This window comes from Caloenas nicobarica, chromosome 2 (assembly GCF_036013445.1).
Source record: "Caloenas nicobarica isolate bCalNic1 chromosome 2, bCalNic1.hap1, whole genome shotgun sequence".
NCBI classification, from domain to species: domain Eukaryota; kingdom Metazoa; phylum Chordata; class Aves; order Columbiformes; family Columbidae; genus Caloenas; species Caloenas nicobarica.
Window position 1 is genome coordinate 145,867,986 of NC_088246.1, and position 14,295 is coordinate 145,882,280.

General features: G+C 37.2%; 1 protein-coding gene across 1 annotated transcript in view; it reads right to left on the minus strand.

Moving 5' to 3' along the window:
* ANGPT1 (angiopoietin 1) overlaps nucleotides 1–14,295 on the minus strand; it is a 165,105-nt gene that overhangs the window by 50,375 nt on the left and 100,435 nt on the right. Inside the window, exons 5-6 of the mRNA XM_065628102.1 lie at nucleotides 7,488–7,615; nucleotides 1,936–2,037 (exon numbers count right to left, since the gene is read on the minus strand). Of these exons, the coding sequence (XP_065484174.1) occupies nucleotides 1,936–2,037; nucleotides 7,488–7,615 (230 nt within the window). The remainder of the gene's footprint in view (nucleotides 1–1,935; nucleotides 2,038–7,487; nucleotides 7,616–14,295) is intronic.

The window sequence follows — 14,295 nt, forward strand, 5'->3', positions numbered from 1 at the left end:
CGCACACTACCTGGATTCCATTGGAAGAAAAACCAGGTAGGTGTGTCAGGAAGGAGAGGGGATGTGATCCAATAGACACTGAGCATCCTCTCTGAACAATGAGGGAATTAAGTTTGTGATGTCCTTGCCTTGAAGCTCAGGCACTGTCACATATTCCAGTAATCCACAGAGCATCCACCAGCCTCTATCATCCAATGTTTGGTGAGGTATGATAACCACAGAAGGAGGCCTAAGCTAGTTACTTTGGTGAAATGGTTCACAGAAGCAGAGGCAAGCCTAAATCCCATCTTTTCTCATGGCTTATAGGATAGCTATCAGTAAAAGTCCAAACCAGATAATTTTTATTTGGTAGAAGTAGATGATTTCTTAGAAGACTACGGCATTCTTAAAGAGAAGCAAAATTAATTCAGACTGCTTGAATAGACAAAACCAGCATAATCTAATCATGAACAGGCTCACACCATTGTAAAGGAAAATTTGAGGAAAATATTTGACTAAGTGAAGGGTTATATATGAAAAAAGGACACATGGGAAAACTTTAAAAAGAAGGGCTGTTTTTATTAAATAGTCCAAGAAAAAGCATAGGAGAGAAAAGCTGAGTAAATCTCAATAATTTATATGGTATGCAGAAATTAAAACAGTCCATATGTAGGGAATGAGTTAGGTTGCATATACAAATTAATTTCCTCATAAGTAGAACCTGTAAAATATTCACATTTTGTTTCCTCCAAAATGAATTTATGTTTTGTATTTTATTTGACTCTGAATGAAAATAGAGCAAAACAGTTTTCAAGTTTCCTGTTAAATTAAAACTTTATGAATTCTAAAAAAATTTCCAATTTTGCAAATCCATTCAAAAATATCAATTTTCATTTTAATATGATTTTTAATTCATATACATTATGAAAGAGACTACATCCTCTGGTTATCCATAGTAGCAGAGGTCTGACCAAAATGGTTAGTTTTTACCTCTCTAATTTATATTTTCACGTAATATAACAATATTGAAAAGAAAGCATCCATAAAATCCAAAATGACAGTTTTTTTCACTAACCCGATATTACATTTATTTCTGAAATGGTAAGTTCTGTAACAGACCTTTTTCCCATAGAAATTTTTACTGAACTGAACTTGCTTTTATATTTAAACATTTTAAATACTCTCTTCTTTTACTGCTTTTTGAACATTGCTTGATAAAAGATTTTCCTCTTCCAGGCTGATAACACAGTTCTGAAAACTTCACTGGGAATGTCACTGAAATCCAAGTCATTCCTCAGGGACTCAGAGAAAGAGGTACCATCAGAAAGTCTGATCAGGCAGCAAATGAAAAACTCAGAAGTTATTTAGATTGGAGTAAAATTTTTTTTGAGTTGACAAAGTGAAAATAGCCTGCTGCAGTCATATCGTCTGTAATTTGGTAAGTTATTTATTTTCTTTTAATCCTATTTGAAGTATCAACATTTCCAGTACATTGGCTTGATTTGAAGAGCTGGCGTATGACTTGGGATAAACCCCGGTAAAACTTTTCATTCTTACCTGAGATACTTCAATTGCAGAAGGAGTTCCCCTCAGCTGAAAATATCTGTGCATTAGGAACATCATTGCATACGCATTACCCCTTAATGTCACAGCAAGTCAAAACTTCAGAGAGACACGCAGCAACATTCTTTAGTGCATAAGCCTGGGCCTGACCTTGTTTTAATCTCAGTAACTGATCTGAAAGAAACTCTAAGTCATGGGAAATAATACTCAACTAATTGAGTGACAAGAAAATTATGATTTTCGAAAGTAATAGACATGACAAAAGGGAGCTCATAAAAGAGTCCAGGACCACACCACATCACTATAGGTAGATCTGCTTAAGATAATAGGAAGTACTATTTGAAATCTAACACTGTTATGACCTGTACAGCTATTCCACGTTTTTCACCTTACCATTTTGTATTCTTTCCAGCTTTTTTGAAAATCTAGACTCCCATCTTCTCGGTGCTGTATAACTGTCCATCCTCCTCCAGCAATTTCCATATTGCAGAAGACCTATGCAAAAAAACCACCAAAGAACAATTAAACAAACATGCATTGGAATCCTGTCATCTTGGGAGAAAAAAATATTTGTGAATAACAAAACTGAGGAAGCTTGTTTTCCTATGGATTCATGCCCCATGCCCTCAATGGAGCTCTCCTTATGCTCGGTGTAATTCTCCCAGTAATGTCTCCTCTTCTTTCAGCACATTACCCGAGAACATCTGCCCATCATCATCCTCTGCATCCTCAGCTTTCCTCTTCACATTCACTCCATGCTTCTTTTCTATTTTCTCTGCAGTGCCCCTGAAATCACTCCCTTCCTCTTAAAAAGCAAGTATTTCTTTCAGTGACCATGTTTTCTATAGCTTTTAGCAGAGTGTCATCCTGTCTAAGAAAGAATCTTCACAAATTCTTACAGAAAAAGCCCATTCCAGTAGCCCAAAATGTAGCACAGGTGAGATTATTCCATTTTGCTTTGTATTGTCATGTTACCCACAGTGTGCCAGGCAGTGTCCCAAACCAGAAACAATTGATCTCAGTCTGAACTGCCTTAGAGCTGACAGAGGACATAGATAGGAACAGGCTCAAGAAAAGACATCTGTGGAACAAGCTCAGAAGTTAAGACCTATACTGAACATATAAGGTCACAACCTGCCATCATTGCACTAATAAAATTCAAACTTAGATACTGACATTTTGTATGTTAATGGTAATTTAATAACTTGACAATTTTGCTGAAGCTTGGTGTTAGAGTATTCTGTCAACTGAAATCTGTTAACAATCTTAAATAATCCATATAATAAAAATGGATAATTAATATTCATTCATTTTTCACTCTTCTTAGATTATCTTTTCAAAAATATAGAATATAAATTATGAAGAAATGCAAATACTGCATTCACTTTTGTTGGTATGTGACAAATGATAGTATTCATTTTTGTTTCTATTTTTGTATGATGCTTGATTTTAAGGTACAACTTGGAGTCTCAGTTCTACTCACTCAAGTAAATTTTCCTGATTTTCCTTCTTGTGTACTCCTCTGTGCCATATTTTCACTGCAACTATCCTAAATTGTATTCGTCTGTGCTCTTGAATAGTTATATACCTCTTTTTAAGTTAGGTGTCAATATGCAATAAGGTTGAAGAGGTGTTGCCCATCAGCTTAGCTTTTGGCATTCACATCAATGGTCAATCCATTCAGCATTGTTTGGTAATTTAAAGCTTTAAGTTGGTTTGCCAAATTGAAGGTTACTATCCAATTCAGTTAAATAAAAATTTGTCCCTCAGCTGACTACAGAACAATATTGCACCCATGGGCAAATCAATTCCAAATCTTTCCTACTCATAAGCATTGTCAAAGTAATCCTGTGCAAGTGCTTTTGTTTTAATTTGCTCCAGGCATGCTGAGTGAAGTCCCTGTGTAGGTACAGGAAGGAAACAGAATATCGAACAATGCAAACATGTGAACTTGATTTAGGGTAACCACAAGAAAACCCACAATTTGCTAGACAAACATTTTGGCCCTATTCCTCCTTCAGGGAAGACACTGTGAGTCAAAACATTTATCTACAGGATTTAATTTCTTTAGTCTGATTTACAGTGAGAATTTCTAAATGATGGATTTACTTCCCTTATAAGGAATTTCAAGGTCCCATGAATCCACTGCCAATTTTTAAAGCCTTAAATCCTCAACTGTATTAAGTTTACTCATTTTAAAGACGTGCACAAATAAATGTTGGGGGTTTCATACAAAAATATAATAAAATACCTATAAAAATACTTCAACATTTTCTGAATAATATAGCAAATTAAAGGAGAAAACTGCACATTGAAAGAAAGACAGCAGCACATTATTCACTAGCTATCATTGTGTGGTCTGGCACTTTCCACAGTGGTAGACACAAACACCTGCTGTATTAACAGGAGTGCCAAGCTGGTTATAGATGTTCATTGTGCATAGCTCTAGCCAACGAATGTCCTGGACTGGCTTCTGTCCCAGACAAGGTCAAGGCACTCAGCCATTAAACACCTTTTAATGTGTTCTGATATTTAACCCTCTACCAGAAAAGAAAATGATGAGGAAAAGTGACTTCGAATTCATATGCATATTTAGGTTCTGAGTTTATTGTCAATAGAATAATCTGATTTATATTAAAAGAGCATTGAACACATTGCACTCTTGCCTTTCCTTAAATGCGTGTGTAAAACACTCAAGCTTCTAAGAGGCATATATGAGATTATTTATTCATATTTTAGCTTTACTGACTAAATTATTATAAACTTCATAATAACAATTTAAAGATCAGCCCAATTTTAAAGTAAACAAAAGGAGAGGGATTATTACATGCTGCATTTCAAGTACATGCATGCTAAGACATTACAAGTCTACATTGTTGGCATGCAGCAACAATCTCAAAACATCCATTTGAGATTTGGAGAATGTGCATCTGCTATGCAGAAGCCAAGCCTGAAGGCAACTATGTCAGGACAACAGGCTCCACAGTATATGGGGCTAGCATACATTTAATGGGTTAAAATTCTGACAGATATGCTCAGAGAGGCCATCAACACCAATTTGGTAGGAATTCCACAGGCAGAATATAGAGGGGAAGGAATGGAGGCTGCGTTCATGGCAATGGTGGCAAATGATTTTGTGGAGCCATAAAGACCTAGAAACATAGACCCCACTAGCAATTAATAACATTACATTTTCAGTGCAGTGCAGCCAGGAGTTGGTAGAAGTTATGCTTGTGAGGGCATTAGATGAGACAGTAAGAGAATCCAATACGTTGATCCAAGGGGAGATACAGAGGTTCTGTGTGCACCCAGACCAGGCTCCCTGGCCTGCTTCAGCTCCTGAAGGTGACATGTCTCCAAAATGGTGATAATCTCACTTCCACTGCTCCTCTGCTCATCAGCAGTCTCTGCTTCCCCTGTAGCTGACCCCACCTCTACAGGGGACTGAGAGGACTCTTGCTTTTGCCCTCACCATGACCAAAGCATAATCATTTGTTAACACCACCAAGCATTGCACACACACACACATCCAAGTGAGCCAATTAACTAGCTTCATACTTTAAGCCTATGTTTTTCTCTTCCCATCTCAAAAATATGGAATATTATCAAGATCCTCTTAAACAGAAGAGACTCTCTAATTTTTGATGGAGGGATGGAAGACTAATGAACTAAACTAATGAACTGTTGAAGCTAGGAACATGAAAGAAAAAATGCAATTTAAATTTGTAAGCATATAAAAATGAAGCATATAAATGGTATGGAGCTGTACATACAGAGGATTTTTTTCTATTAATATACAAAGGTAAAGCTAGGAAAAAACTAAAACTGACAGTAACATTTGTATATATGACAAAAGGATACTTTCTATTGAATGTCAGGATTCTAGTAAGTATCCCTTAGGAAATATAAAAAGAAATGAAGCTATGTTTTTGTGACCTGAAATATAAAATTACTATAAATGAGACAGTTGCCAGTGGCTGTGAGTATTACAGAAGGTAATGATATATTAGGACTCTTAAGCCATGTCAGAGTTGTGCATTGCATTGTGGTAATCCAGATAACTAAACTGGCTTTAAACAAACGGGTATGTCTCTGTGGAGTACCTATCAGGAGATTACCTCAAGTCTCAGAGCAATCTAACTGTGTCAGCGTGGTGCTATCCCTGGGCTAATTAGTCCTGGCACAGTGCTGCATTGATGTGATTTTGAAGCTATCTCAGCAGGAGTTCGTTCAGCTATCTCTGCACGGCACTACCTTGCAGACTGTTAATATGACCTTAATGTCTGAAAAAACATCTGTTAAAGCATTCACACTCTCACTTGCTTGGGCTTGGCTCTTGCTGTGTTATGGCCAGGACAAGACAGAAACAGGTGGTAGGAGAAACATCCGGAACACACTCTCTCTCTCCCTCTCCACTCTCCCAATTTTCTTGCTAAAACAGGCAGCCTCCAGGAAAAAATAATGCGATGATATCAGCTGTTTTGTGCTGCCTGTATTGATTGATCTCAGAGTCTGCAAACACGGATATGGGAGGAAACACAGGGTGGCTTCCATAGTGTCACTGTCCTTGTATTACCAATGAAGTGTGTTTAACGTAAATACACCAGAAGTGCCAGTGCATCAGTGCTTTCAGGTAACCATTGTCTTTCATTGCAACCCAGCTTCTAGGGATGGTTTATGAATTTTAATAAGGCTAAGAAAAAACACCGACAATTTGCACATGCAGTCTGGACTTTGATGTTACTTCTCTGTTTTCAATTGAACAACTTCTACAGAACTGCTTTGATTGTTCTTGCCCTGTTCAGTAATGCCTCAAGATGTCTATGTATTTTATGTCATGTCAATTATTTTTCCATTCGCATTCACCAGAGTTAAACTGATATTTGCCCATAGCACCCTCCCACTCCAACTCCACTCGTGATTTAATGAACTCTAATTCCTTAGTAAACTATAATATCGTGACATCTACAGGCTTCCAAAGGCCTCTAATAAAACCAAGTTCAGTTTAGAAATAAGTTTTACATATCTTAACATCATAATAAAATGACTACAGACAATAACATAATAATATTTGTTATTGCCTTTTTCCTTTTGCAGAGTCACCATTTCCCTGCAGTAAGAATAAGTTTTTCAGACAAATGTGGTTCCCTCTCTCTTGTTTGGCCCATTTTCTGGACAGGTAATCAGCCTTTAGCCTTGCTGGGGGGTGATCCCACCAGTGCCTCATCAGAGGGACAGGTGGCATTCCTCCATGTGTCAGTTAGGCTTAGGTTATTCTTTCGTGTTCCTAGCTTCAGCTGACTTAGGTATCTTAGAATCAAAAGTCTTCCAAAAAATCAGTCTCCTTTACAGACAAATGTTTCATTTTCATCAAAGAAAACTCCCAAAGATCTTTTTTTTGAGAAGAACAGGATTATACATGCTTCAGCATTTCAAAAAGTGTTAATATTCAGCATGTCGTGTTCTTTACAGCCAAAAATACTCTTCCCTGGTCCCTGCAAGAGAAGCAGGATTTTTATAAATCTTTATTTTTCAAAACTATTCATTCTGATATTTCTTTCCCTGTGCTACTGATAATCCCCCCATCAGCTTCCTTATTATAGCACTTTACTAATTATCTTCTAAACTTTATCTCAGATTTATTTGCAGCCATAGTCTGATTCAACTGAACTTGCCAAGTGGGAGGAAGTGACTCAACTATCGAACGTATGTTGGAATTTAGGAAGAATCCTCTGTCAGTGAGAAAGAAGAATGTCTGGAATAATACAGTTTATCAATTTCTTCACTCTGTTGTATTTTTTTCAAGATTGAATATAGCCCAGGTTATTTATACCAGTACAACATTTTGCAGAATGAGAACTTCAATGAAGACTCCAAATACTCCTTTAAGGCCAGAGCAACATCATATTAAAAAAATAAGAAAATAAACCAAATATTTACTTTACCTTTTTAGGATCTGACACATTGTTAATATAAATAGTGTAGACCCCACTTTTGTTAAAGCCGGATTGGTATACATCTGCACAGTCTCTGAAAGGCTTTTCTTCCTCTTTTTTTGCATTCTTTAGGAAAACTGTAAAACAAAAAAATGTGATAAGTTACAACAGCAATCTTAAGCGTTTCTGTATCAAGGAAGTCCACTTTTGCATATTGTATTCCTTTTAAACATATACAGTAATTGCTGTGCTATGGTCCTTACACAGTGTAAATGCTATTAAAGAACTAGTCTGAAAGTTTCAGATGGATGGCAGAGTAGGCACCAGCAGAGCATCCTGTCTATGGAGAGGTGAACCCAGCACATTCCTTCTGAGTGCAAAGGTCTGTGCCACTGCACATGTTGCCCCTGACTCAAGTGGTATCTCGGAGATTGCCAAAGAAGGCTCCAGAAACAGTACAAGGAGGTAGACAAGCTTGTTCAGTGTTATGATCTGAGACAGATTCTCACCTAAGACTGCAATGCAGAACCCTGGAAAGAAAGAGCTTGTTCCCCTCCTCCATGAGGCACTGCCTTTTGAGCAACCTATAGGCTTGGAGCAAGGGACCTGTTTACTGAAGTTTTTTGGGGTTTTTTGTTTGTTTGATTGGTTGGGTTTTTTTTCAGAGAATTATTTCATATCTGCATGCATAAAAGTTGTTAGATACAATTGCTGGCAAAAAGAACAGTGTTAATGAATACAGTTGTTTAGATGCATTATTTACTGAATTTATTTTTGGCTCAGAACCGGAAAATAATGAACTTTAGAACATCAGAGCAGATCTTGATCCTGTATATTGCAGACAGACCAAATATGCAATTTTGGGTTGAGAAATTGGGAGAGTGAGATGTTTGAAGACCTCAATCTTCAACAACCAGGAGATTCCCTGTAGAAGAATTAACATCTGATAGTGTTCTTTCATTTTCACAAACAAAAGTAGCGTGACCCCACACGATACTGAAGGATATGACTTCATTCCAACAACACATACTTTAGGCACATCAGTATTCCCATGGAAATCCATCAGTCTACTCAGATTCTTAAAGTTAAACATGTCCTTAAGTGCTGTGCAGGGCTTGGGCCAACACTTCATTAATCCCTGCAATAAGGAAACAATATTTAAGTCCTCCAGACACGCTCATTGTCTGATGACAGACACATCTTTTTCATTTTTGGCTTGAAAACGCACGTTATAGGTACAAAAGGGACTACACCTTATTTGTTCTCGATGAAGTGGCCTGTGCTGCAAAGCTGGTGTGTTAACAACAACGGCGTGTAAAAAGCTACAGCCTTGCACAGCAGATGGGATTATCCAGGCCATAAAATGGTATGCAATAATGCCAAGCCTTTGTAGCGTAATATATTATTTCCCCTTTAAACACTTCAAAGCAGTATTACAAGATGGCAAATTCCTGCCAGAACAATTGGCATTAATATCATTTCACAGATGGGGAAAATGAGGAAGAGAAAGGTTAAATGCTTTACCTCAGTGATTTTGTGAATAGGTTAAAGTAGAAAAACAGTGAGAAATCCAATCCTGAACTGTAAGAATATTCTGCTCTCTAGGTAGCATTTTGCACGTCATATCCTTTTTTTTTTTTTTTGCTTTTATGTGTTTTATTTTATTCTTTTAAAATTTGATTTTAACAAACAAAAGCCCCTTACTTCTTCCTTTCCATGTGTTTGCTGTATATTTACTATTTTTATCCAACACCATCAATAAAAATAGAACCTGGTTCATATAGTGCATATGATTTTCAATTGGAAAAGCAATGGCGTTGAAACTTGTTCATAATCATAAAAGGTAGTGTTGGAAATGCAGTAGATGACACACTTCCCTGTGAGGTGGCAGGGAATGAGTTCCTCAGCAAGGGATGCATCAACAGTGCACTCTCAAATGTGTCATTTTTTAGATAAGACATAGAACTGAAGCATTCATGATTTGCGTTAATTAAAGATTTCATGGTACTTTCCTGTAAGCAGATGTTGGTATCAGTGGCCAAAGTCCAACTTGAATAATTACTTGGAGCTGGAGCCAAAGCCTAGAGGAGTTAAAGCAAAGCCTCTCATTGATTTCAGGGGGCTTTATATTAGATCCATTCTTCCTGGCCTGAATTTCTCTAATACTGTTGTTTCAACTGCAGACATCAGTCTCTCTTGTCCAGAAAATGTATTTAGTTGTGCAGAGGCAGAGTGTTCATTTCCTTGAGTCTTAAAGTACTTATATTTAATACCTATCTGTAGAGAGACTATCTTACCTCCATTTAATCATTATGCACACATAAAAAACTACTTGGAAATAAATACTCAAGAGTCAATGATGTAAATTTGAAATTGGTTCCTTTTATAACTGAAAGTTATATATATATAAAAAATGAGTATATCCTAAAGTTCATATTATTTAAATTTTAAACAAGGTAAGATTTTAATTTCAGAGTAATCAGAATTAGATTTGAAAATATTTTTTAAGGAGATAAATCTCTAGGAAGGATACTTAAAAATAAATTATTTCCTCATTCTTAAAGACTAGAAAAAACACAAAAACCCCTTCTGTTGATGAGAGATGCCATAGATATGCCTTCCATCCCTCCTCTCAGTATCAGACAGCTGAAATACCTGAGATCACAGAAAGCAGATGGGATATTTTCCTACAGACTGAGCATCTCAATACCCCTCTTTTGCAGCCAGGAGTTTTATTCAGTGAACCACTGTAGCCAGGAGAGGATGGCTTTCCTGGTGTGCTTCTCATCCCTCTCTCAGGACCTGGTGCTCTCACTGGAAGGGAAGCTCAGCTCCTTGTGAAGGACCTGAGCTATTACAGATTGCAGCAAGTATATTAAGCATGACCAGCACAAAGTTCAGTTTTTCTTAATACATCAGCCTGTAATTTGCAAGAGTAGCCCAAAGTTATCAGGAAATTAACACTCAGGAATGTTACTGGTAATGTTCTTTTAGGGTAAAATATGTTTTTTCTATGGTTTGCTGTTGTTTTTCTAATTTAATAGTCCATACAATTGCCAAAGCACTTCTACCTACTATAGCTCCAGACTGTTTTTTCTATAACATTACATAGACCTTGAATCCTTTATACATCAAGTGAAGTTCCTGACTGATACATTGGCTAACATATGGTAGATGTGTAAATAATTTTTTAAAAAAGCATAAATAAAGTAGTTCTAAAAGAAAATATGTAGCTATTAAGTTTCTTTGTTCAGCTTAAAGATCTTCATTGACTTTAAACAGATTTTTAATCTGTGTTTAGCTATTTCCAAATACAATGTTTACACCACTGAACAAAAATATAAGTCTACATCAAGCAAAATAATATTATCATTTTTTTAAACCTGAATGCTTAGCCAAAATTTGGTGCCCTGGAGGGTTTTTCTGATTACCTTTTCTGGATGAATAAACTTGTGATGAAGTCATGCTCCTTTGAAGCAATGATGCCTATGTGGAAAATCCTGCTTTCCTGAACAGAAGGAGAATTAATGAGAGAAGTAAGTTCTTCTTTCATTGCACTTCTGAAACTCTTTTGGTTAATTTTTAGCCCAATAACTTTCTCCTTGGGCTGCGCTACTTGTGTTTCCCTACCTGATGAATTATTTCTTTCAGTTATCAGTCTTTCGGCTGTTTCTGTTCCTCGATGCCTTGGATGATGATGTGAGTCCAGGCAACACAGCAGGTACTATCCATAACTGCCCAGAGTTCTATCAGATGGCTGCTCCCATGTAGAGGCAACAGCCCTGGCGCTGCAACTGCTCTGCAGCCCCACGGAGGGACAGGACAGGGACCCAAATCAATGAGGTTTCTGCTAATCCGGAGGCTGTGAACTACCAGGGCTGAGCAGCTGCTCTGCTGCTCATACTAACAGGGTATTAACCTTCAGTAGAAAGCTGGGGTCAGCACCTGAGGTTGCAGCCTCTTCAGTTTTGTTAGAAACAGTTACTTGGCTTGCAAGTGAGAGAGTTCAGACAGGTAGGGCCTTTTCCCGAAGCAAGAGCCAAGGAAATCCCTTAACTGAGTGTTAGTCTAGCGTCTCTGTGTAGGGTGAAGCTTTTTTTTCCACTATTAGTCACAAAAACAAGTCAACAGTAAAAGAGTTTACTAGTTCCTAACAGCTATCACAAATGAAGGATGGTTATCTCATTGCTTTTCAAGACTCCATCAGATATTTGCTGAATGAATAGTCCAGTTCATCTGCAAGCAATAAAGAATGTTAAACTGCAGTTCATTATGTTGACTGAATCAATAAAATCACATTCATATTTACTAAATTATTCAAAATCTGAACTGCCATATTTGTGAAATCATTTGAGACTGAGTTAATCACTAGCATCTTATGTCCTTTAGTAATACTGCCAGCAAATGGAAGGCAGCTGTTGGTTTTTCTGCATGATAGTGACTTATTTGGACAGCTATGCAGAGATTTCTGTGGTGTCCTAGTGAATTATTATATTTTCATTGTTTTAATGCTTTATTTACATGAATCTTATTTTCTTGTAAGACTTAATAATCACTATACATACCAAAACACACTTAAAAAAATTCTTCATGCATTTGAAGCCAGGAAGGAAAAGTCTCGCTCCATATCTTATTGGCAAACAGAGCTGACCTAAATTTTAGCTGCTCTATCAAAAGCATCTGAGGTGAAAATTTCTGTCCCCAGATGAGCAGTTTCTAAAAAATGAAAAAGGGAAGGTTGTAAATTGATGGCTTTTACCTACAGCTGTAGCATTCCAGGACAAGGGTCATTCAAGGACCACCAAATGGCAGCTTCTGTCTAGATCCAGACTGCAAATAAATTTTGCCTTGATCTTGTCCTGGTTCCAGACACATGGTGGGGAATCCTACATTTCTATAAGAGACCCTGTATCTCTGACCTCTTTCCCAGCCATTTGGGTGCAGCTGCTGTGAACCACCACAGTTCCATTTATGATGGCAAATGGCTTGCAATGAATCAAATCAGGAACAGTTTGCTGATGTTATCAAAAGGATGTCAGTCAAGTATCCCCAGTGAGGAGGCCTGGAACATGGCCCATGCAAGTATATATGTTCCCAGACTTAGCAGCAGTGACCACAAACAGATCTGACAGAGAAAAGGTGAAGATTATTTTTGTGTTGAGGAGGAAAAATATGCAAAGAGTTACAGTCACTCAGATTATTGCTGACTTACAGCCAGAGGTATAGTCTCTTGTTTCAGTGGCTTAGTCTTGCATATACCAATCTCCACTTGAGAACAAACATTGAACTGCAGCCTAATATTAATAGCTGGTTGTGATGTGCAACTATTCTCTGCAACAAGGCAAACTTGTGACAACACAGTTGTGCTCAAGTGTTACACAAACCACAGGGAAAGTCACAAGCCTGGAGGCTGACTTCCAAACAGATATGCTCTCCAGGTAACTACATTTTTGCCTACAAACGGAGAGCCATGTGAAAGCAGATTTGTTTCCCTGTCAGGAAGGACTTAAAAAGTGCATTTTCTGGATTCTAGCCTGTTCAGGTATGTAATGCATACCATGTGTTTTTCCTCTCCAAAAGTATTTCTGGATTATTAAAGCTACCACCATCACCCAATATAGCCAATGTGAAAAATAATTAGAAAATTACAATCCATTGAGAGATACAGAATTTAAAAAAAAAAAAATTGCAGCTACTTATTATTTATAGAGCATCAGGAACTTTTTATGTACCTAACTAGTTAAGTTGAAGTTTCGCATGTGAACTTATATGCACTTAGTACCCAAATCTAAATCATTATAAAGACAAACTACCACTACCTGAATCAAAACTTTCTCCAATTTCAGTTCTTCCTGTATTAATACTATGTTTTATTTTCATCTCCACAAAGTCTGAATATAATCTTAAAAAAAAGGGGCGGGGGGGGAGCATATTAACATGAAAGCTGCTTCTGGATGTCTTGGAGTCCAGCAGTCTTCTCAGATAAGTCATTGTTTGTGCACACATCTGTACTCATGTTTGTTTATTAGGGAGGTGAGAGAAAGTTTAGGAGGGGAGTTCGGACATGTATTATCTTTCCAGCAAAGTATACATTCACTAAAATATTTTTCAAAGTAGTATTTCTTTCTGAGATTGCTCTGAATCTGACAAAAAGAGCTGGTCAAAGTCAAATTGGGAAAAAGAAACAAAACCTTCATTTTGACATACTTGAACATTTCTGTTCTGGGAACTATTATTCCATAATCAATTTTATAGATTTACAAACTCTAGTTTATAATACTTCACTATCAAGGTCCTCATTAATCCCAAATGAAGGTATGAGAGTGGCTATACCAGGTTACATTGCTGGTCCAGCCTCTCCAGTGTCCCATCTCCAGTTTCTCAGGCCTTAGAAGTCGTGAGGCTTCCTCACCAGACTTGATCTTTTAAACCTCACTGCTCTTCTGTTTTATTCTTTGCTTGTGTACTCATAATGACTTTTCTCCTTATTTTCTTTTCCCTTAGGTCTTTTCCTCCCAAACTGCACTATAAGTTTTCGCAAGGGCTGGACTAACACCTGGCCCAAAAATGAGTCTTCAGTAGGAACAGATGTACAAAGCAAATGACTGCAGAACAGCTGAGGAGCATATCCAGGAATTTACAGCATAGGTGCTTCCTCTGCCAGATATAATATCTGGATATTTAATAGGCTTTGAAAGAATTTTTTTCCATGGATTTCACCAGTTGCTTTTTTTTTGAAGCCACGTGATTTTTAATCATTCATAATGTCCTGTACCAAGGATTTCCATACATGTACCATGTCAAGGACAATCTCCCA